Genomic DNA, 25547 nt, shown 5'->3' with positions numbered 1-25547 from the left:
CCTGCTCGGTACCTGGATGGGAGATCAGGTGCTGCTGGAAGTGGTGTTGGAGGGCCAGTAGGAGGCAGTCTTTCCTCTGGTCTAAAAAAAATATCCCAATTCCCCAGGGCAGTGATTGGGGACAGTCTTTTGGATGGGACGTCCTGACTCTCTGTGGTCACTAAAGATCCCATTGCACTTATCTTAAGAGTAGAGTAGTTAACCCCGGTGTCCTGGCTAAATTCCCAGCCTGGCCTTCATACCATCATGGTCAACCTAATCATCCCCAACTTCCAATTGGCTCATTCATCTCCTCTCCCCTGTAACTATTCCCTAGGTCGTTGCTGTAAATTAGTAAATGTGTTCTCAGTAAACATACCTGATAAAATAAAGGATATAAATAAATCACAGTGGCATATCCGCCACACTGATCCTCAACACAGGGGCCACTCAGGGGTGTGTGCTCAGTCCCCTCCTGTACTCCATGTTCACTCATGACTGCATGGCCAGGCACGACTACAACACCATCATTAAGTTTTCCGATGACACAACAGTGGTAGGCCTGATCACTGACAATGATGAGACAGACTATAGGGAGGAGATCAGAGACCTGGCCGTGTGGTGCCAGAACAACAACCTCTCCCTCAACGTGATCAAGACAAAGGAGATGATTGTGGACTACAGGAAAAAGAGGACCGAGCACTTTTAGGCCAACACTGTTAGTATCTGTATGTACATATAAATAGTAGAAGGATATGGGGAGTTGCAGAGGCTATATTAAGGGCTCAGAGCAGAGGCTATATTAAGGTCTCAGAGCAGAGGCTATATTAAGGGCTCAGAGCAGAGGCTATATTAAGGGCTCAGAGCAGAGGCTATATTAAGGTCTCAGAGCAGAGGCTATATTAAGGTCTCAGAGCAGAGGCTATATTAAGGTCTCAGAGCAGAGGCTATATTAAGGTCTCAGAGCAGAGGCTATATTAAGGTCTCAGAGCAGAGGCTATATTAAGGTCTCAGAGCAGAGGCTATATTAAGGTCTCAGAGCAGAGGCTATATTAAGATCTCAGAGCAGAGGCTATATTAAGATCTCAGAGCAGAGGCTATATTAAGGTCTCAGAGCAGAGGCTATATTAAGGTCTCAGAGCAGAGGCTATATTAAGGTCTCAGAGCAGAGGCTATATTAAGGTCTCAGAGCAGAGGCTATATTAAGGTCTCAGAGCAGAGGCTATATTAAGGTCTCAGAGCAGAGGCTATATTAAGGTCTCAGAGCAGAGGCTATATTAAGGTCTCAGAGCAGAGGCTATATTAAGGTCTCAGAGCAGAGGCTATATTAAGGTCTCAGAGCAGAGGTTACTCTCAAAGTACTTAAGAAATCGCTGCTTGACAAGAGAAGCCACGGATGGAATATTTGAGCTTCTGAAGTTTAAGATGGGCCATAACATCACTGACCCAGTGAACATGCGAAGGCTGGGTACCCGACTTCCACTTAAGAATAATAATACGCTTGGAGGGATGAGAAGGCTATGGCCTCTGATTGGGTGTTACAGAGAGGGAGCCCTTCGGGTGCTACCCAGAAAATAGCGACAGAGGTATCTGGGGAAATTTCCTTAGTGCATGTATATGAGACAGTCTCAAAGAACGAGGGGCAGAATGAACTAGTGTCAGACATGACCAGTAGAGTAACAGAATGGAACTAGTGTCAGACATGACCAGTAGAGGAACTAGTGTCAGACATGACCAGTAGAGTAACAGAATGGAACTAGTGTCAGACATGACCAGTAGAGGAACAGAATGGAATTAGTGTCAGACATGACCAGTAGAGTAACAGAATGGAACTAGTGTCAGACATGACCAGTAGAGGAACTAGTGTCAGACATGACCAGTAGAGTAACAGAATGGAACTAGTGTCAGACATGACCAGTAGAGGAACTAGTGTCAGACATGACCAGTAGAGGAATAATGTCATACAGCATAGAAATGTGTCTCTTTACATAGGGATCCAGGTTCAGACATTCATCAAGCCAGCTGGTGGGTGGGAGAGATGGGAAAGAGGGGAATATCTTTCTTGTAACGTTAGGAATCTGCAGGTACCTGAAGATGTGTGTCTGGGGTTTACTGTGAATCTGTTGGTACCTGAAGAAGTGTGTCTGTGGTTTACTGTGAATCTGTTGGTACCTGAAGAAGTGTGTCTGTGGTTTACTGTGAATCTGTTGGTACCTGAAGATGTGTGTCTGGGGTTTACTGTGAATCTGTTGGTACCTGAAGAAGTGTGTCTGTGGTTTACTGTGAATCTGTTGCTACCTGAAGAAGTGTGTCTGTGGTTTACTGTGAATCTGTTGCTACCTGAAGAAGTGTGTCTGTGGTTTACTGTGAATCTGTTGGTACCTGAAGATGTGTGTCTGGGGTTTACTGTGAATCTCTAACTAGATGTTCAAAGGAGGTAAATATACAGTCATGGAAAATGTATTTTACCCTCTTCAGTCCTTTCTGAAAACATAGCTGGAAGCCTGTGTCTATGAGGAAGGGCGTGAAGAGTCCTCTCTGAAACCATAGCTGGAAGCCTGTGTCTATGAGGAAGGGCGTGAAGAGTCCTCTCTGAAACCATAGCTGGAAGCCTGTGTCTATGAGGAAGGGCGTGAAGAGTCCTCTCTGAAACCATAGCTGGAAGCCTGTGTCTATGAGGAAGGGCGTGAAGAGTCCTCTCTGAAAACATAGCTGGAAGCCTGTGTCTATGAGGAAGGGTGTGAAGAGTCCTCTCTGAAAACATAGCTGGAAGCCTGTGTCTATGAGGAAGGGCGTGAAGAGTCCTCTCTGAAACCAGAGCTGGAAGCCTGTGTCTATGAGGAAGGGTGTGAAGAGTCCTCTCTGAAACCATAGCTGGAAGCCTGTGTCTATGAGGAAGGGCGTGAAGAGTCCTTCTGAAACCATAGCTGGAAGCCTGTGTCTATGAGGAAGGGCGTGAAGAGTCCTCTCTGAAAACATAGCTGGAAGCCTGTGTCTATGAGGAAGGGCGTGAAGAGTCCTCTCTGAAACCATAGCTGGAAGCCTGTGTCTATGAGGAAGGGCGTGAAGAGTCCTTTCTGAAACCATAGCTGGAAGCCTGTGTCTATGAGGAAGGGCGTGAAGAGTCCTTCTGAAACCATAGCTGGAAGCCTGTGTCTATGAGGAAGGGCGTGAAGAGTCCTCTCTGAAAACATAGCTGGAAGCCTGTGTCTATGAGGAAGGGCGTGAAGAGTCCTCTCTGAAAACATAGCTGGAAGCCTGTGTCTATGAGGAAGGGCGTGAAGAGTCCTCTCTGAAACCATAGCTGGAAGCCTGTGTCTATGAGGAAGGGCGTGAAGAGTCCTCTCTGAAACCATAGCTGGAAGCCTGTGTCTATGAGGAAGGGTGTGAAGAGTCCTCTCTGAAACCATAGCTGGAAGCCTGTGTCTATGAGGAAGGGCGTGAAGAGTCCTCTCTGAAAACATAGCTGGAAGCCTGTGTCTATGAGGAAGGGTGTGAAGAGTCCTTTCTGAAAACATAGCTGGAAGCCTGTGTCTATGAGGAAGGGCGTGCAGAGTCCTCTCTGAAACCATAGCTGGAAGCATGTGTCTATGAGGAAGGGCGTGAAGAGTCCTCTCTGAAACCATAGCTGGAAGCCTGTGTCTATGAGGAAGGGCGTGCAGAGTCCTCTCTGAAACCATAGCTGGAAGCCTGTGTCTATGAGGAAGGGCGTGAAGAGTCCTTCTGAAACCATAGCTGGAAGCCTGTGTCTACTCAATGGTAGGGGCACAGACTAAGGAGACCAGGGATGGTAGGGGCACAGACTAAGGAGACCAGGGATTGTAGTGGAGCACAGACTAAGGAGACCAGGGATGGTAGTGGCAGACTAAGGAGACCAGGGATGGTAGTGGCACAGACTAAGGAGACCAGGGATGGTAGTGGCACAGACTAAGGAGACCAGGGATTGTAGTGGAGCACAGACTAAGGAGACCAGGAATGGTAGGGGCACAGACTAAGGAGACCAGGGATGGTAGGGGCACAGACTAAGGAGACCAGTAGTAATGGAGGACGAGGGTCTCTCCTTTCTGTAGTACAGTAGTAATGGAGGATGAGGGTTTCCTCTTTCTGTCTCTCCAAAAACGCTTTACGCAACCGTGGGACCTTTTGATTCCAAATGTAAGTAGATAAGATAGTAGCTGTCTATTAAAAAAATATATACTGGTTGTTGGATTCCTCATGTCCACTCAAAAGGTAGGAAGAAGAAGTGCTTGGTCCTGATTGGATGTTGGACACTATATTTATTGACTATTATGTGAATCCTATAAATCAAAAAGGGCCAATCAACTAGCTTCATTTCCTCAGAGATCAAATTACATTTCAAGTTGCTGTAATGACATGGAATGCCTCAGCTGTTTTTCCTAAATCTGTAGCAGCAGCTGGAATTTCCAGAGTTTTCCATCCCTGTGATTGGGTAGGGTAACTCCTACTCCTATAGGTTAGTAAAGAGGTCAGGTAATATGGGAGTTGGATTGTGCCTAAGAACAGCCCTTAGCCGTGGTATATTGGTCATATACCACAACCCCCCGAGGTGCCTTATTGCTGTTATAAACTGGTTATCAACGTAATTAAAGCAGTAAAAATAAATGTTTTGTCATACCTGTGGTATACGGGCTTCATTGCCTAAATAAACTAAATATACTCCCCTACCAATTTATCTGGACAGGGAAGATAACAGTTTAATGTGGCTCTGTGTTACCCTACGTATTTATCTAGACAGGGAAGATAACAGTTTAATGTGGCTCTATACTCCCCTACGTATTTATCTAGACAGGGAAGATAACAGTTTAATGTGGCTCTGTACTCCAGCATGTTAGATTGGAGATCAAATGTTTCATATGAGACAGTACAGAACGTCACCTTTTATTTGAGGGTATATATTTTTTACCATTTAGAAATAACATCACTTCATGTATCTTGTCCCCCCATTTGAATGCCTCATAAGTATTTGGCCAAAATTAATTTATATGTGTATTAAAGTATTTGGTCCCATATTCCTAGAACACAATGACTACATCAAGCTTGTGACTCTACAAACTTGTTGGATACATTTGCAGTTTGTTTTGGTTGTGTTTCAGATGATGTTGTTCCCAACAGAAATGAACAGTAAATAATTTATCGTATCATACGAGTCACACAAGAATAGAATATGTTTCTGAACACTTGTATATTAATATGGATGCTAACATGATTAGGGATAATCATCAAAGAATCATGAATAATAAAGTGTGAGAAAGGTAGAGCCATGAATACCATACTCCTTATTGGTACTTAAACGTTTTATATCTCTGCTGTCCTAATAAACAGACAGGGGAGAGTAGCTGAGGGTTTGAACAAATGGAACATCTCTAATTCATAGAAAGAGCTGTGGATGCAAGGACCGACCATGAGATTAAAATGATGGTTTTAAAACCGTTGAGTCAAATACAGTGTTTGTTTACAAGCTTATATTTGGTGTTCTGGTGAGGTGCACATTTCAGTGCAATAACCCTTTGGCTTTAAAACCACACATTAGTTCAACAACTGCAGAGTTTCTGGCCGTGTTTTTAAGACAGTACTCACTGGTGTTAATCAGATCTTCAGTCTCCTCTTCATCTCTCCAAGCGTCTTCCTCCTCTTTTATTGAGATAGCCTCCTCTTCCACTCCAAAAGGTTCTTCCTCTTCTTTCAATGTGATACTGATAGCCTCCTCTTCCTCCTCTTTCATTCTGAAAGCTTCTTCCTCTCCTTTTACTGAAACATCCTCCCCCTCTTCTTTCACGACAATGTTCAGCCACAGACCCTCTTTCTCCGTCCAGCAGACCTTTTCTTTAGCAGGAGGAGAGTAGCTTGGAGAGCTCATGGTGGGCTAGCTAGCTAGCATTGACGATTAGCTTAGGTTAAGTATAATCAACACATTTGTAAATTGAACAAGTAAGTTACGTTTAAGTTAAATAGTAGATCGGTGTGTTAAAAACACCGAGATCAATTTACACAAAAAATGGTCTAAAGAGCTTTAATGCTTTCGGTTGTATGTTGGCTACAGGGCTAAAGAGGTGGTTGAATGAGTCAGTCAGTATTCGTGTTGGTGAAACAGCTTCCGGTGTCGTGTTGGTCCATTAGATATGACGTCACCATATGAAGGTCGCATATCGCCGTCAGCTGACTGGAATGGGTAACGCAGTTTAGAAAAATATTCACTACATTGTTTATTTATTTAAAGATGAGCAAATATGTTTTGTCTGACTTCTTACAGCCAAAACATTCGTATATGCAGATCTATAGCTACGTGTGAATATGTACATTATGAATATATACTGGTAGAATAGTTTAATGCAGACCTGTAGCTACATATATGTACGTTATGAATAGATACTGGTAGAATAGTTCCGTGTAGCTCAGTTGATAAAGCCCAGGCAACGCCCAGGGTTGTTTGATATGAGTCTGCGTAATGAATAAAATGTTCATAAATAAATACCTAGTTAGGGATTTAACTCCAATCTCGACAATATAACGTCAATTGTCAGTGTTATGGCTGCTTTGCTTGATGTATTGTTGTCTCGACCTTCTTCCTCTTTGTGCTGTTGTCTGTGCCCAATAATGTTTGTACAATGCCTTGTGCTGCTGTCATGTTGTTGTCATGTGTTGCTGCCATGCCATGTGTGTCGTCTTAGGTCTCTCTTTATGTAGTGTACGTGTTGTAGGATTGTGTTGTCTCTCTTGTCGTGATGTGTTTGGTCCTATGTATTTTTTCTATCTCCCGTCCTGCATTTTGCCTTTTGGTACGCCGTCATTGTAAATAAGATTTTGTTCTTAACTGACTTGCCGAGTTAAATAAAATTATACTACTTAACATCAGCAATATTTTGTCATTCAGTCAAACACACAGATAATTGTTTATTAATTTATTAAGAAAATCTGCGAAATGGAGAGTTGAAAATAAAGAGACCGGGAGGGTCACAAAAGTGAAGTTTGGGAAAGACTGCTGAAGTGCTGAAAGAGCAAGATGATAACTATGTGAGGCACGATATGTGATGAATGTGAGGCACGATACAACTTTGTTTCCCATTGGAAACAACGCCAATGACACATCTGGGGTTAGTTATCAGTACGCTGCATTCATAACCAAGTGGGAACTTACCACATACGACTGGGGGAAAAATCCACATGAACTGGTATTTACTACTTCACAATTGGAAAATCCCGACCTCCCACTTGGTTACGAACACAGCATTATTGGTTGCCACACCTCAGTCCACCTCATTCACCTGAAAAGGGTTGGGGCTAGCTCTTTAAATGCCCCCACCTGCAGTCGTTGGTTGCGTTTCTCTGCTCAGACGTTGCTGACACCTGACTGAGTTTACAATGCTTGGACAGGTATTTGCACATGTTATGGCAATGGGCTCGTTCGAGCGGATCACTTTTGTCAAGTCACCGCCTTTTCAAATTGTGATGCATTATGGGGATAAAAAGTGTCCATCTTGCGACTACATGAACTTTAAAAAACAACCATTTGATCAAAGATCATAAAGTCAATTGCAGACAGTCGACTGCAGACAGTTCCTCATCCCCAGCTGTAACTTACAGCCATTGGCTGTAATTGTGGAAGGTTCTATTGGGTCAACCAATCATCAGAGTGTTTCTGTTTGACCAAATACGAACAGGACCAAACACTTCAACAGGAACCAACTTTGCAAAACAATGGTTAGTTACTAATGAATGTGATATTTGAGGATCTCTTTTTACTAATTGATTGTAAAATGTAGACATCTATTTATAGTTTCTGACTGTGTGAAAATGAAGACATGTTTATTTCAACATTGTTTCAACATACTATTTGAAATATACAGTGAATTCGGGAAGTATTCAGACCCCTTCCCCTTTTCCAACATTTTGTTACGTTACAGCCTTATTCTAAAATGGATTAAATACATTTTTCTCCTCATCAATCTACAAACAATACCCCATAACGACACAATACCCCATAACGACACAATACCCCATAACGACACAATACCCCATAACGACACAATACCCCGTAATGACACAATACCCCATAACGACACAATACCCCATAACGACACAATACCCCATGACGACACAATACCCCATGATGACACAATACCCCATGACGACACAATACCCCGTAATGACACAATACCCCATAACGACACAATACCCCATGACGACACAATACCCCATGACGACACAATACCCCATAATGACATAACACCCCATAATGACACAATACCCCATAATGACACGATACCCCATGATGACACAATAACCCATGATGACACAATACCCCATGACGACACAATACCCCATGACGACACAATAACCCATGATGACACAATACCCCATGATGACACAATACCCCATGACGACACAATACCCCATGACGACACAATACTCCATGACGACACAATACCCCATGATGACACAATACCCCATGATGACACAATACCCCATTGACGACACAATACCCCATAATGACACAATACCCCATAATGACACAATACCCCATAATGACACAATACCCGACCACCCCAACCCCTCTTTTACGCTGCTGCTACTCTCTATTTATCATATATGCATAGTCCCTTTAACTATACATTGATGTACATACTACCTCAATTAGCCTGACTAACCAGTGCCTGTATGTAGCCTCTCTACTGTATGTAGCCTCTCTACTGTATAGAGCCTCTCTACTGTATGTAGCCTCTCTACTGTATGTAGCCTCTCTACTGTATGTAGCCTCTCTACTGTATATAACCTCTCTACTGTATGTAGCCTCTCTACTGTATAGAGCCTCTCTACTGTATGTAGCCTCTCTACTGTATGTAGCCTCTCTACTGTATGTAGCCTCTACTGTATGTAGCCTCTCTACTGTATAGAGCCTCTCTACTGTATGTAGCCTCTCTACTGTATGTAGCCTCTCTACTGTATGTAGCCTCTACTGTATGTAGCCTCTCTACTGTATAGAGCCTCTCTACTGTATATAACCTCTCTACTGTATGTAGCCTCTCTACTGTATGTAGCCTCTCTACTGTATGTAGCCTCTCTACTGTATATAACCTCTCTACTGTATGTAGCCTCTACTGTATGTAGCCTCTCTACTGTATATAACCTCTCTACTGTATGTAGCCTCTACTGTATGTAGCCTCTCTACTGTATAGAGCCTCTCTACTGTATGTAGCCTCTCTACTGTATGTAGCCTCTACTGTATGTAGCCTCTCTACTGTATAGAGCCTCTCTACTGTATAGAGCCTCTCTACTGTATATAACCTCTCTACTGTATGTAGCCTCTCTACTGTATGTAGCCTCTCTACTGTATGTAGCCTCTCTACTGTATATAACCTCTCTACTGTATGTAGCCTCTACTGTATGTAGCCTCTCTACTGTATATAACCTCTCTACTGTATGTAGCCTCTCTACTGTATGTAGCCTCTCTACTGTATAGAGCCTCTCTACTGTATAGAGCCTCTCTACTGTATGTAGCCTCTCTACTGTATGTAGCCTCTCTACTGTATGTAGCCTCTCTACTGTATATAGCCTCTCTACTGTATGTAGCCTCTCTACTGTATGTAGCCTCTCTACTGTATATAGCCTCTCTACTGTATGTAGCCTCTCTACTGTATATAACCTCTCTACTGTATGTAGCCTCTCTACTGTATGTAGCCTCTCTACTGTATAGAGCCTCTCTACTGTATAGAGCCTCTCTACTGTATGTAGCCTCTCTACTGTATAGAGCCTCTCTACTGTATATAACCTCTCTACTGTATGTAGCCTCTCTAGTGTATATAGCCTCTCTACTGTATATAGCCTCTCTACTGTATGTAGCCTCTCTACTGTATGTAGCCTCTCTACTGTATGTAGCCTCTCTACTGTATATAGCCTCTCTACTGTATGTAGCCTCTCTACTGTATATAACCTCTCTACTGTATATAGCCTCTCTACTGTATAGAGCCTCTCTACTGTATAGAGCCTCTCTACTGTATGTAGCCTCTCTACTGTATATAGCCTCTCTACTGTATGTAGCCTCTCTACTGTATAGAGCCTCTCTACTGTATAGAGCCTCTCTACTGTATGTAGCCTCTCTACTGTATGTAGCCTCTCTACTGTATATAGTCTCTCTACTGTATATAGCCTCTCTACTGTATAGAGCCTCTCTACTGTATATAGCCTCTCTACTGTATATAGCCTCTCTACTGTATATAACCTCTCTACTGTATATAGCCTCTCTACTGTATGTAGCCTCTCTACTGTATGTAGCCTCTCTACTGTATATAGCCTCTACTGTATATAGCCTCTCTACTGTATGTAGCCTCTCTACTGTATGTAGCCTCTCTACTGTATATAGCCTCTCTACTGTATGTAGCATCTCTACTGTATATAGCCTCTCTACTGTATAGAGCCTCTCTACTGTATGTAGCCTCTCTACTGTATACAGCCTCTCTACTGTATGTAGCCTCTCTACTGTATAGAGCCTCTCTACTGTATGTAGCCTCTCTACTGTATATAGCCTCTCTACTGTAGATAGCCTCTCTACTGTATATAGCCTCTCTACTGTATATAGCCTCTCTACTGTATATAGTATAGCCTCTCTACTGTATAGAGCCTCTCTACTGTATAGAGCCTCTCTACTGTATATAGCCTCTCTACTGTATGTAGCCTCTCTACTGTATGTAGCCTCTACTGTATAGAGCCTCTCTACTGTATATAGCCTCTCTACTGTATATAGCCTCTCTACTGTATGTAGCCTCTCTACTGTATAGAGCCTCTCTACTGTATATAGCCTCTCTACTGTATAGAGCCTCTCTACTGTATAGAGCCTCTCTACTGTATATAGCCTCTCTACTGTATGTAGCCTCTCTACTGTATAGAGCCTCTCTACTGTATGTAGCCTCTCTACTGTATATAGCCTCTCTACTGTATATAGCCTCTCTACTGTATATAGCCTCTCTACTGTATATAGCCTCTCTACTGTATATAGTATAGCCTCTCTACTGTATAGAGCCTCTCTACTGTATAGAGCCTCTCTACTGTATATAGCCTCTCTACTGTATGTAGCCTCTCTACTGTATGTAGCCTCTACTGTATAGAGCCTCTCTACTGTATATAGCCTCTCTACTGTATATAGCCTCTCTACTGTATGTAGCCTCTCTACTGTATAGAGCCTCTCTACTGTATATAGCCTCTCTACTGTATAGAGCCTCTCTACTGTATATAGCCTCTCTACTGTATGTAGCCTCTCTACTGTATGTAGCCTCTCTACTGTATATAACCTCTCTACTGTATATAGCCTCTCTACTGTATATAGCCTCTCTACTGTATGTAGCCTGTCTACTGTATATAACCTCTCTACTGTATGTAGCCTCTCTACTGTATAGAGCCTGTCTACTGTATATAACCTCTCTACTGTATATAGCCTCTCTACTGTATATAGCCTCTCTACTGTATATAACCTCTCTACTGTATGTAGCCTCTCTACTGTATATAACCTCTCTACTGTATATAGCCTCTCTACTGTATGTAGCCTCTCTACTGTATATAGCCTCTCTACTGTATATAGTCTCTCTACTGTATGTAGTCTCTCTACTGTATGTAGCCTCTCTACTGTATGTAGCCTCTCTACTGTATGTAGCCTCTCTACTGTATATAACCTCTCTACTGTATATAACCTCTCTACTGTATATAGCCTCTCTACTGTATATAGCCTCTCTACTGTATGTAGCCTCTCTACTGTATAGAGCCTGTCTACTGTATATAACCTCTCTACTGTATATAGCCTCTCTACTGTATATAGCCTCTCTACTGTATATAGCCTCTCTACTGTATATAACCTCTCTACTGTATGTAGCCTCTCTACTGTATGTAGCCTCTCTACTGTATGTAGCCTCTCTACTGTATATAGCCTCTCTACTGTATGTAGCCTCTCTACTGTATATAGCCTCTCTACTGTATATAACCTCTCTACTGTATATAGCCTCTCTACTGTATGTAGCCTCTCTACTGTATATAGCCTCTCTACTGTATGTAGCCTCTCTACTGTATATAGCCTCTCTACTGTATATAACCTCTCTACTGTATATAACCTCTCTACTGTATGTAGCCTCTCTACTGTATGTAGCCTCTCTACTGTATATAGCCTCTCTACTGTATGTAGCCTCTCTACTGTATAGAGCCTCTCTACTGTATATAGCCTCTCTACTGTATGTAGCCTCTCTACTGTATATAGCCTCTCTACTGTATGTAGCCTCTCTACTGTATGTAGCCTCTCTACTGTATATAGCCTCTCTACTGTATGTAGCCTCTCTACTGTATAGAGCCTCTCTACTGTATATAGCCTCTCTACTGTATATAGCCTCTCTACTGTATGTAGCCTCTCTACTGTATAGAGCCTCTCTACTGTATATAGCCTCTCTACTGTATGTAGCCTCTCTACTGTATATAGCCTCTCTACTGTATGTAGCCTCTCTACTGTATGTAGCCTCTCTACTGTATAGAGCCTCTCTACTGTATATAGCCTCTCTACTGTATATAGCCTCTCTACTGTATGTAGCCTCTCTACTGTATATAGCCTCTCTACTGTATATAGCCTCTCTACTGTATATAGCCTCTCTACTGTATATAGCCTCTCTACTGTATGTAGCCTCTCTACTGTATATAGCCTCTCTACTGTATATAGCCTCTCTACTGTATGTAGCCTCTCTACTGTATAGAGCCTCTCTACTGTATATAGCCTCTCTACTGTATATAGCCTCTCTACTGTATGTAGCCTCTCTACTGTATATAGCCTCTCTACTGTATATAACCTCTCTACTGTATGTAGCCTCTCTACTGTATATAGCCTCTCTACTGTATGTAGCCTCTCTACTGTATATAGCCTCTCTACTGTATATAACCTCTCTACTGTATGTAGCCTCTCTACTGTATATAGCCTCTCTACTGTATATAACCTCTCTCCTATATATAACCTCTCTACTGTATATAGCCTCTCTACTGTATAGAGCCTCTCTACTGTATATAGCCTCTCTACTGTATATAGCCTCTCTACTGTATGTAGCCTCTCTACTGTATATAGCCTCTCTACTGTATATAACCTCTCTACTGTATGTAGCCTCTCTACTGTATATAGCCTCTCTACTGTATGTAGCCTCTCTACTGTATATAGCCTCTCTACTGTATATAACCTCTCTACTGTATATAGCCTCTCTACTGTATGTAGCCTCTCTACTGTATAGAGCCTCTCTACTGTATATAGCCTCTCTACTGTATGTAGCCTCTCTACTGTATATAGCCTCTCTACTGTATGTAGCCTCTCTACTGTATGTAGCCTCTCTACTGTATAGAGCCTCTCTACTGTATATAGCCTCTCTACTGTATATAGCCTCTCTACTGTATGTAGCCTCTCTACTGTATATAGCCTCTCTACTGTATATAGCCTCTCTACTGTATATAGCCTCTCTACTGTATATAGCCTCTCTACTGTATGTAGCCTCTCTACTGTATATAGCCTCTCTACTGTATATAGCCTCTCTACTGTATGTAGCCTCTCTACTGTATAGAGCCTCTCTACTGTATATAGCCTCTCTACTGTATATAGCCTCTCTACTGTATGTAGCCTCTCTACTGTATATAGCCTCTCTACTGTATATAACCTCTCTACTGTATGTAGCCTCTCTACTGTATATAGCCTCTCTACTGTATGTAGCCTCTCTACTGTATATAGCCTCTCTACTGTATATAACCTCTCTACTGTATGTAGCCTCTCTACTGTATATAGCCTCTCTACTGTATATAACCTCTCTCCTATATATAACCTCTCTACTGTATATAGCCTCTCTACTGTATAGAGCCTCTCTACTGTATATAGCCTCTCTACTGTATATAGCCTCTCTACTGTATATAGTATAGCCTCTCTACTGTATAGAGCCTCTCTACTGTATAGAGCCTCTCTACTGTATATAGCCTCTCTACTGTATATAGCCCCTCTACTGTATATAGCCTCTCTACTGTATAGAACCTCTCTACTGTATATAACCTCTCTACTGTATATAGCCTCTCTACTGTATATAGCCTCTCTACTGTATATAACCTCTCTACTGTATATAGCCTCTCTACTGTATATAGCCCCTCTACTGTATATAGCCTCTCTACTGTATAGAACCTCTCTACTGTATATAACCTCTCTACTGTATATAACCTCTCTACTGTATATAGCCTCTCTACTGTATATAACCTCTCTACTGTATATAACCTCTCTACTGTATATAACCTCTCTACTGTATATAGCCTCTCTACTGTATGTAGCCTCTCTACTGTATATAACCTCTCTACTGTATGTAGCCTCTCTACTGTATATAACCTCTCTACTGTATGTAGCCTCTCTACTGTATATAGCCTCTCTACTGTATATAGCCCCTCTACTGTATGTAGCCTCTCTACTGTATAGAGCCTCTCTACTGTATATAGCCCCTCTACTGTATATAGCCTCTCTACTGTATATAGCCCCTCTACTGTATATAGCCCCTCTACTGTATATAGCCTGTCTACTGTATATAACCTCTCTACTGTATATAACCTCTCTACTGTATGTAGCCTGTCTACTGTATATAACCTCTCTACTGTATATAACCTCTCTCCTATATATAACCTCTCTACTGTATATAGCCTCTCTACTGTATATAGCCTCTCTACTGTATATAGCCTCTCTACTGTATGTAGCCTCTCTACTGTATATAGCCTCTCTACTGTATATAGCCCCTCTACTGTATATAGCCTCTCTACTGTATAGAACCTCTCTACTGTATATAACCTCTCTACTGTATATAGCCTCTCTACTGTATATAGCCTCTCTACTGTATATAGCCTCTCTACTGTATATAGCCTCTCTACTGTATATAGTATAGCCTCTCTACTGTATAGAGCCTCTCTACTGTATAGAGCCTCTCTACTGTATATAGCCTCTCTACTGTATATAGCCCCTCTACTGTATATAGCCTCTCTACTGTATAGAACCTCTCTACTGTATATAACCTCTCTACTGTATATAGCCTCTCTACTGTATATAGCCTCTCTACTGTATATAACCTCTCTACTGTATATAGCCTCTCTACTGTATATAACCTCTCTACTGTATATAACCTCTCTACTGTATATAACCTCTCTACTGTATATAACCTCTCTACTGTATATAGCCTCTCTACTGTATATAACCTCTCTACTGTATATAACCTCTCTACTGTATATAGCCTCTCTACTGTATATAGCCTCTCTACTGTATATAACCTCTCTACTGTATATAACCTCTCTACTGTATATAGCCTCTCTACTGTATATAACCTCTCTACTGTATATAACCTCTCTACTGTATATAGCCTCTCTACTGTATGTAGCCTCTACTGTATATAGCCTCTCTACTGTATATAACCTCTCTACTGTATATAGCCTCTCTACTGTATATAACCTCTCTACTGTATATAGCCTCTCTACTGTATATAGCCTCTCTACTGTATATAACCTCTCTACTGTATATAACCTCTCTACTGTATATAGCCTCTCTACTGTATATAACCTCTCTACTGTATATAACCTCTCTACTGTATATAGCCTCTCTACTGTATGTAGCCTCTACTGTATATAGCCTCTCTACTGTATATAGCCTCTCTACTGTATATAACCTCTCTACTGTATATAACCTCTCTACTGTATATAGCCTCTCTACTGTATGTAGCCTCTCTACTGTATATAACCTCTCTACTGTATATAGCCTCTCTACTGTATATAGCCTCTCTACTGTATGTAGCCTGTCTACTGTATATAACCTCTCTACTGTATGTAGCCTCTCTACTGTATAGAGCCTCTCTACTGTATATAGCCTCTCTACTGTATGTAGCCTCTCTACTGTATGTAGCCTCTACTGTATAGAGCCTCTCTACTGTATATAGCCTCTCTACTGTATATAGCCTCTCTACTGTATGTAGCCTCTCTACTGTATAGAGCCTCTCTACTGTATATAGCCTCTCTACTGTATAGAGCCTCTCTACTGTATATAGCCTCTCTACTGTATGTAGCCTCTCTACTGTATGTAGCCTCTCTACTGTATATAACCTCTCTACTGTATATAGCCTCTCTACTGTATATAGCCTCTCTACTGTATGTAGCCTGTCTACTGTATATAACCTCTCTACTGTATGTAGCCTCTCTACTGTATAGAGCCTGTCTACTGTATATAACCTCTCTACTGTATATAGCCTCTCTACTGTATATAGCCTCTCTACTGTATATAACCTCTCTACTGTATGTAGCCTCTCTACTGTATATAACCTCTCTACTGTATATAGCCTCTCTACTGTATGTAGCCTCTCTACTGTATATAGCCTCTCTACTGTATATAGTCTCTCTACTGTATGTAGCCTCTCTACTGTATGTAGCCTCTCTACTGTATATAACCTCTCTACTGTATATAACCTCTCTACTGTATATAGCCTCTCTACTGTATATAGCCTCTCTACTGTATGTAGCCTCTCTACTGTATAGAGCCTGTCTACTGTATATAACCTCTCTACTGTATAAAGCCTCTCTACTGTATATAGCCTCTCTACTGTATATAGCCTCTCTACTGTATATAACCTCTCTACTGTATGTAGCCTCTCTACTGTATGTAGCCTCTCTACTGTATGTAGCCTCTCTACTGTATATAGCCTCTCTACTGTATGTAGCCTCTCTACTGTATATAGCCTCTCTACTGTATATAACCTCTCTACTGTATATAGCCTCTCTACTGTATGTAGCCTCTCTACTGTATATAGCCTCTCTACTGTATGTAGCCTCTCTACTGTATATAGCCTCTCTACTGTATATAACCTCTCTACTGTATATAACCTCTCTACTGTATGTAGCCTCTCTACTGTATGTAGCCTCTCTACTGTATGTAGCCTCTCTACTGTATAGAGCCTCTCTACTGTATATAGCCTCTCTACTGTATGTAGCCTCTCTACTGTATATAGCCTCTCTACTGTATGTAGCCTCTCTACTGTATGTAGCCTCTCTACTGTATGTAGCCTCTCTACTGTATATAGCCTCTCTACTGTATGTAGCCTCTCTACTGTATATAGCCTCTCTACTGTATGTAGCCTCTCTACTGTATGTAGCCTCTCTACTGTATATAGCCTCTCTACTGTATGTAGCCTCTCTACTGTATAGAGCCTCTCTACTGTATATAGCCTCTCTACTGTATATAGCCTCTCTACTGTATGTAGCCTCTCTACTGTATAGAGCCTCTCTACTGTATATAGCCTCTCTACTGTATGTAGCCTCTCTACTGTATATAGCCTCTCTACTGTATGTAGCCTCTCTACTGTATGTAGCCTCTCTACTGTATAGAGCCTCTCTACTGTATATAGCCTCTCTACTGTATATAGCCTCTCTACTGTATGTAGCCTCTCTACTGTATATAGCCTCTCTACTGTATATAGCCTCTCTACTGTATATAGCCTCTCTACTGTATATAGCCTCTCTACTGTATGTAGCCTCTCTACTGTATATAGCCTCTCTACTGTATATAGCCTCTCTACTGTATGTAGCCTCTCTACTGTATAGAGCCTCTCTACTGTATATAGCCTCTCTACTGTATATAGCCTCTCTACTGTATGTAGCCTCTCTACTGTATATAGCCTCTCTACTGTATATAACCTCTCTACTGTATGTAGCCTCTCTACTGTATATAGCCTCTCTACTGTATGTAGCCTCTCTACTGTATATAGCCTCTCTACTGTATATAACCTCTCTACTGTATGTAGCCTCTCTACTGTATATAGCCTCTCTACTGTATATAACCTCTCTCCTATATATAACCTCTCTACTGTATATAGCCTCTCTACTGTATAGAGCCTCTCTACTGTATATAGCCTCTCTACTGTATATAGCCTCTCTACTGTATGTAGCCTCTCTACTGTATATAGCCTCTCTACTGTATATAACCTCTCTACTGTATGTAGCCTCTCTACTGTATATAGCCTCTCTACTGTATGTAGCCTCTCTACTGTATATAGCCTCTCTACTGTATATAACCTCTCTACTGTATATAGCCTCTCTACTGTATGTAGCCTCTCTACTGTATATAGCCTCTCTACTGTATGTAGCCTCTCTACTGTATATAGCCTCTCTACTGTATGTAGCCTCTCTACTGTATATAGCCTCTCTACTGTATGTAGCCTCTCTACTGTATGTAGCCTCTCTACTGTATATAGCCTCTCTACTGTATGTAGCCCCTCTTCTACTGTATATAGCCTCTCTACTGTATATAGCCTCTCTACTGTATGTAGCCTCTCTACTGTATATAGCCTCTCTACTGTATGTAGCCTCTCTACTGTATATAGCCTCTCTACTGTATGTAGCCTCTCTACTGTATGTAGCCTCTCTACTGTATGTAGCCTCTCTACTGTATATAACCTCTCTACTGTATGTAGCCTCTCTACTGTATGTAGCCTCTCTACTGTATATAGCCTCTCTACTGTATATAGCCTCTCTACTGTATGTAGCCTCTCTACTGTATAGAGCCTCTCTACTGTATATAACCTCTCTACTGGATGTAGCCTCTCTACTGTATGTAGCCTCTCTACTGTATGTAGCCTCTCTACTGTATATAACCTCTCTACTGTATATAGCCTCTCTACTGGATGTAGCCTCTCTACTGTATGTAGCCTCTCTACTGTATGTAGCCTCTCTACTGTATGTAGCCTCTCTACTGTATATAGTCTCTCTACTGTATGTAGCCTCTCTACTGTATGTAGCCTCTCTACTGTATACAGCCTCTCTGCTGTATGTAGCCTCTCTACTGTATATAGTCTCTCTACTGTATGTAGCCTCTCTACTGTATGTAGCCTCTCTACTGTATACAGCCTCTCTACTGTATGTAGCCTCTCTACTGTATGTAGCCTCTCTACTGTATGTAGCCTCTCTACTGTATGTAGCCTCTCTACTGTATACAGCCTCTCTACTGTATGTAGCCTCTCTACTGTATGTAGCCTCTCTACTGTATGTAGCCTCTCTACTGTATGTAGCCTCTCTACTGTATGTAGCCTCTCTACTGTATGTAGCCTCTCTACTGTATATAGCCTCTCTACTGTATAGAGCCTCTCTACTGTATGTAGCCTCTCTACTGTATGTAGCCTCTCTACTGTATGTAGCCTCTCTACTGTATGTAGCCTCTCTACTGTATATAGCCTCTCTACTGTATATAACCTCTCTACTGTATGTAGCCTCTCTACTGTATGTAGCCTCTCTACTGTATGTAGCCTCTCTACTGTATGTAGCCTCTCTACTGTATGTAGCCTCTCTACTGTATATAGCCTCTCTACTGTATATAACCTCTCTACTGTATGTAGCCTCTCTACTGTATGTAGCCTCTCTACTGTATGTAGCCTCTCTACTGTATGTAGCCTCTCTACTGTATGTAGCCCCTCTACTGTATATAGCCTCTCTACTGTATATAGCCTCTCTACTGTATATAGCCTCTCTACTGTATAGAGCCTCTCTACTGTATATAGCCTCTCTACTGTATGTAGCCTCTCTACTGTATATAGCCTCTCTACTGTATAGAGCCTCTCTACTGTATATAGCCTCTCTACTGTATGTAGCCTCTCTACTGTATATAGCCTCTCTACTGTATATAGCCTCTCTACTGTATAGAGCCTCTCTACTGTATATAGCCTCTCTACTGTATATAGCCTCTCTACTGTATATAACCTCTCTACTGTATATAGCCTCTCTACTGTATAGAGCCTCTCTACTGTATATAACCTCTCTACTGTATATAACCTCTCTACTGTATGTAGCCTCTCTACTGTATATAGCCTCTCTACTGTATATAACCTCTCTACTGTATATAGCCTCTCTACTGTATATAACCTCTCTACTGTATATAGCCTCTCTACTGTATATAACCTCTCTACTGTATATAGCCTCTCTAGTGTATATAGCCTCTCTACTGTATAGAGCCTCTCTACTGTATATAGCCTCTCTACTGTATAGAGCCTCTCTACTGTATATAGCCTCTCTACTGTATAGAGCCTCTCTACTGTATATAGCCTCTCTACTGTATATAGCCTCTCTAGTGTATATAGCCTCTCTAGTGTATATAACCTCTCTACTGTATATAGCCTCTCTACTGTATGTAGCCTGTCTTTTTACTGTTGTATTTATTTCTCTACTTATCTATTGTTCACCTAATACCTATTTTTTACTTACAAATCACACTGTTGGTTAGAGCCTGTAAGTAATAATTTCACTGTAAGGTCTACTACACCTGTTGTCTTAACTCCCGTGACAAATAAACTTTGATTTGTTCTGGATCATACAAGACAAGGCTCCTGTTTCTATGAGCTGTTCTGGAAGGCTACTTACTTATATAATAATTTACATTTTGCAAATAATATAATGAACAACATCATAGGGTTGACATTTTGCATCCAATCAATCGAAGCTAATAAGATTTTTTTTATTATTTTATTTTTTACATATTTTAAAATATTTTATTTGATTTTAGACATGATCAGGTCTCCAGATGAAAAAACTCAAACAAAAGTATAGCTCTTTTTTAAAAATGATTTCATATAAACAATACGATTTAATGTCGCATGAACAAAAACACAAATTCTCAATCAAAAACACAAGTCAGAACACAGCCTCTCTATTCTCTCATGTGATTTCAGGTCCTCTGCCCGGGAAAATGTCTTTCCACAATTAGAGCAGTGGTATGTCTTCTCCTCCTGTGTATGTATCCTCTGATGTGATTTCAGGTTCCCCAACTGAGTAAAACTCTTTCCACAGTGGGAGCATTGGTAGGGCTTTTCTCCTGTGTGTGTCCTCTCATGCTTTGTCAGGCCTTCTAACCACCTAAAACTCTTTCCACAGTGGGAACAGTGGTAGGGCTTTTCTCCTGTGTGTATTCTCTCATGTGACTTCAGGCTCCCTAACCAGGTAAAAGTCAATCCACAATGGGAGCAGTGATAAGGCTTCTCTCCAGAGTGTATTCTCTTGTGTATTTTCAGGCTCCCTAACTGACTAAAACTGTTTCCACACTGGGAGCATTGGAAAGGCTTTTCTCCTGTGTGTGTCCTCTCATGCTCTTTTAGGTTTCGTAACTTAGTAAAACTCTTTCCGCAGTGCAGGCAGTGATGTTGTTTGGCTGGTTTGGGCGTCTCTGGGTCTGGTTCCCCTGAAGGACTCTTCCCGCTGTCAGAGTGAGAGTCTGGTCTCTCTCCTGCCAAAGATAAACAGATTATTTAGTTAAACAGAGGCCTGAATGAAACCTCCACATGATAAAACTGCCTCCTCTACACTCTAACCACTAGGCTACCTGCCTTCTCTACACTCTAACCACTAGGCTACCTGCCTCCTCTACACTCTAACCACTAGGCTACCAGCCTCCTCTACACTCTAACCACAAGGCTACCTGCCTCCTCTACACTCTAACCACTAGGCTATCTGCCACCTCTACACTCTAACCACTAGGCTACCTGCCACCTCTACACTCTAACCACTAGGCTACCTGCCTCCTCTACACTCTAACCACTAGGCTACCTGCCGCCTCTACACTCTAACCACTAGGCTACCTGCCGCCTCTACACTCTAACCACTAGGCTACCTGCCACCTCTACACTCTAACCACTAGGCTACCTGCCTCCTCTACACTCTAACCACTAGGCTACCTGCCTCCTCTACACTCTAACCACTAGGCTACCTGCCTCCTCTACACTCTAACCAATAGGCTACCTGCCTCCTCTACACTCTAACCACTAGACTACCTGCCTCCTCTACAGTCTAACCACTAGACTACCTGCCTCCTCTACACTCTAACCACTAGACTACCTGCCTACAGTCTAACCACTAGACTACCTGTCTCCTCTACACTCTAACCACTAGGCTACATGCCTCCTCTACACTCTAACCACTAGGCTACCTGCCGCCTCTACACTCTAACCACTAGGCTACCTGTCTCCTCTACACTCTAACCACTAGGCTACCTGCCTCCTCTACAGTCTAACCACCAGACTACCTGCCGCCTCTACACTCTAACCACTAGACTACCTGCCTCCTCTACACTCTAACCACTAGACTACCTGCCTCCTCTACACTCTAACCACTAGGCTACCTGCCTCCTCTACACTCTAACCACTAGGCTACCTGCCGCCCCGAACACTCTAACCACTAGTCTACCTGCCTCCTCTACACTCTAACCACTAGGCTACCTGCCTCCTCTACACTCTAATCACCAGGCTACCTGCCGCCTCTACACTCTAACCACTAGACTACCTGCCACCTCTACACTCTAACCACTAGGCTACCTGCCTCCTCTACACTTTAACCACTAGACTACCTGCCTCCTCTACACTCTAACCACTAGGCTACCTGCCTCCTCTACACTCTAACCACTAGGCTACCTGCCTCCTCTACACTCTAACCACTAGACTACCTGCCTCTTCTACACTCTTACCACTAGGCTACCTGCCTCCTCTACACTCTAACCACTAGGCTACCTGCCTCCTCTACACTCTATCCACTAGGCTACCTGCCGCCTCTACACTCTAACAACTAGGCTACCTGCCGCCTCTACACTCTAACCACTAGGCTCCCCGCCGCCTCTACACTCTAACCACTAGACTACCTGCCTCCTCTACACTCTAACCACTAGGCTACCTGCCGCCTCTACACTCTAACCACTAGGCTACCTGCCGCCTCTACACTCTAACCACTAGGCTACCTGCCGCCTCTACACTCTAACCACTAGGCTACCTGCCGCCCCCACATCTCCTGAATGTTTTGCCCTTCAGGTCCAAAAAGTCACATTCTGACCACTACACTATGGATACTATATGGACACTACGGACACTACGGACACTATGGACACTATGGACACTCTACGGACACTCTATGGACTCTATATGGACACTATGGATACTATATGGACACTATGGATACTATGGACACTATGGACTCTATGGACACTATGGACACTCTACGGACACTCTATGGACTCTATATGGACACTATGGATACTATATGGACACTATGGATACTATGGACACTATGGACACTCTACGGACACTCTATGGACTCTATATGGACACTATGGACACTATGGACACTATGGATACTATGGACACGATATGGACACTACGGACACTATGGACACTATGGATACTACGGATACTATGGACACTATGGATACTATGGACACTATGGACACTATGGACACTACGGATACTATGGACACTATATGGATACTCTATGGATACTCTATGGATACTCAAAAGGGATGCTGTCAAAAACGTGATTGAATTGAAATGGATTTATCCTCTATATCTACAACAGGGCTACGCTACATCCTCTATATCTACAACAGGGCTAGGCTATATCCTCTATATCTACAACAGGGCTATGCTACATCCTCTATATCTACAACAGGGCTACGCTACATCCTCCATATCTACAACAGGGCTACACTACATCCTCTATATCTACAACAGGGCTACGCTACAACCATCCTCTATATCTACAACAGGGCTACACTACATCCTCTATATCTACAACAGGGCTACGCTACAACCATCCTCTATATCTACAACAGGGCTACGCTACATCCTCTATATCTACAACAGGGCTATGCTACATCCTCTATATCTACAACAGGGCTACGCTACATCCTCTATATCTACAACAGGGCTACGCTACATCCATCCTCTATATCTACAACAGGGCTACACTACATCCTCTATATCTACAACAGGGCTACGCTACATCCTCTGTATCTACAACAGGGCTACGCTACATCCTCTATATCTACAACAGGGCTATGCTACATCCTCTATATCTACAACAGGGCTACACTACATCCTCTATATCTACAACAGGGCTACGCTGCATCCTTAATATCTACAACAGGGCTACGCTACATCGTCTATATCTAAAACAGGGCTACGCTACATCGTCTATATCTAAAACAGGGCTACGCTACATCCTCTATATCTACAACAGGGCTAGGCTATATCCTCTATATCTACAACAGGGCTACGCTACATCCTCTATATCTACAACAGGGCTACGCTACATCCTCCATATCTACAACAGGGCTACGCTACATCCTCTATATCTACAACAGGGCTACGCTACATCCTCTATATCTACAACAGGGCTACGCTACATCCTCTATATCTACAACAGGGCTACGCTACATCCTCTATATCTACAACAGGGCTACGCTACATCCTCTATATCTACAACAGGGCTACGCTACATCCTCCATATCTACAACAGGGCTACGCTACATCCTCTATATCTACAACAGGGCTACGCTACAACCTCTATATCTACAACAGGACTACGCTACAACCATCCTCTATGGAATCGAGCTCCAATGTAATACAGTGTAATTTGAGTCACGATAAGAGCAAGTCCATTCTGTGAGACATTAAAGATGGGATTTTGCGTGTAAATCCATTGTTAACGTGTTGTTGGTGACCCGCTCTTTGGTGGTATACACATCGTACAGTGTAGTTTTTTCAATTCCTACATTAAACAACATATTCAAGCATAAACAGTCAGTCGAACGTCGCTTTAAAACCACGCATCAGTTCAACAATAGTTTGTGCTGCCGTTTTTAAGACAGTACTTACGGGTCTTAATCAGATCTCCTGTCTCCTCCTCTTTCAATGTGACAGTCATCTCATCCTCCTCCTCCTCTTTCACTCCAAAAACTGAATCCTCCTCTCTCTCTTCCTCCTCTTCTTTTACTGTAACATCCTCCTCCTCTTTCACTCTGAACGCGTCTTCCTCTTCTTTCACTGAAACGCCGTTCTCTTCTTCTTTCACAGTACCAGACTCACCCTCTACTTGTTTTTGTATTGTAACATCCTCCTCTTCCTCCTCCTCTTTCACCAGCGCTTCTTTCTCCGTCCAGCAGACATCCTCTTCTTTATCAGGAGGAGAGCAGCTTAGTGAACTCATGGTCGGGAATGTTAGCTAACTAGCTAGCGTTCGTTAGCCTATTGATAAGCTCATTTACCAAGCCAGCTACCTAACAACGTATATATGAAATTAAATGGGGAAACTAGCTAGCAACAAGACATACGTATTTTTAAAACACAGGTGCAACTAAACAACGACTATTTTGGCTTGAAAGCTACCGAGGTGTCTGACCAGCTGTTGTTGTTGAAGAAACATCCCGTCCACTAGATTATACGTCACACTGGCAGCGTCGCCTGAAAGACGCTCATCGCCATCTGCTGATTGGAGTGGGTAACGCAGTTGAGATCGATGTTTATTTTATTCCCAGACAAAAAAAAGCTCCTATTTTTCATTTCTTTCATCACATAATAGCAAAATAATGGGCGGCAAGTAGCCTAACGGTTAGAGTGGTTTGAATACCAGAGTGGAACAGGAAAACATCTGAAATATTTGTTGATGTGTCCTTAAGCAAGGAACTAATTTGCTCCAGGGATGCCGTACTACTGTGGCCGACCCTGTAAAACAACACATTTCACTGC

The 25547-nt window shown here is 42.4% G+C and overlaps 2 protein-coding genes across 2 annotated transcripts in view; both read right to left on the bottom strand.

Moving 5' to 3' along the window:
• Positions 1-6080, bottom strand: part of LOC139395930 (zinc finger protein 79-like) — a 7654-nt gene extending 1574 nt beyond the window's left edge. The window contains exon 1 of the mRNA XM_071143238.1: positions 5578-6080. Coding sequence (XP_070999339.1) covers positions 5578-5857 — 280 coding nt within the window. The 5' untranslated portion in view covers positions 5858-6080. The remainder of the gene's footprint in view (positions 1-5577) is intronic.
• Positions 6081-20494: 14414 nt separating this feature from the next.
• Positions 20495-25340, bottom strand: LOC139395931 (zinc finger protein 239-like). The gene is made up of 2 exons (XM_071143239.1): positions 24678-25340; positions 20495-21265 (listed from the first exon to the last, which is right to left on the bottom strand). The coding sequence occupies exons 1-2, from the start codon at positions 25006-25008 to the stop codon at positions 20664-20666; spliced, it is 933 nt and encodes a 310-aa protein (XP_070999340.1). The 5' UTR covers positions 25009-25340; the 3' UTR covers positions 20495-20663.
• Between the last annotated feature and the right edge of the window lie 207 nt (positions 25341-25547).

The sequence above is a fragment of the Oncorhynchus clarkii genome, unplaced genomic scaffold (genome assembly GCF_045791955.1).
Source record: "Oncorhynchus clarkii lewisi isolate Uvic-CL-2024 unplaced genomic scaffold, UVic_Ocla_1.0 unplaced_contig_422_pilon_pilon, whole genome shotgun sequence".
Taxonomy (NCBI): domain Eukaryota; kingdom Metazoa; phylum Chordata; class Actinopteri; order Salmoniformes; family Salmonidae; genus Oncorhynchus; species Oncorhynchus clarkii.
This window is presented reverse-complemented; position numbering and strand designations above follow the sequence as displayed.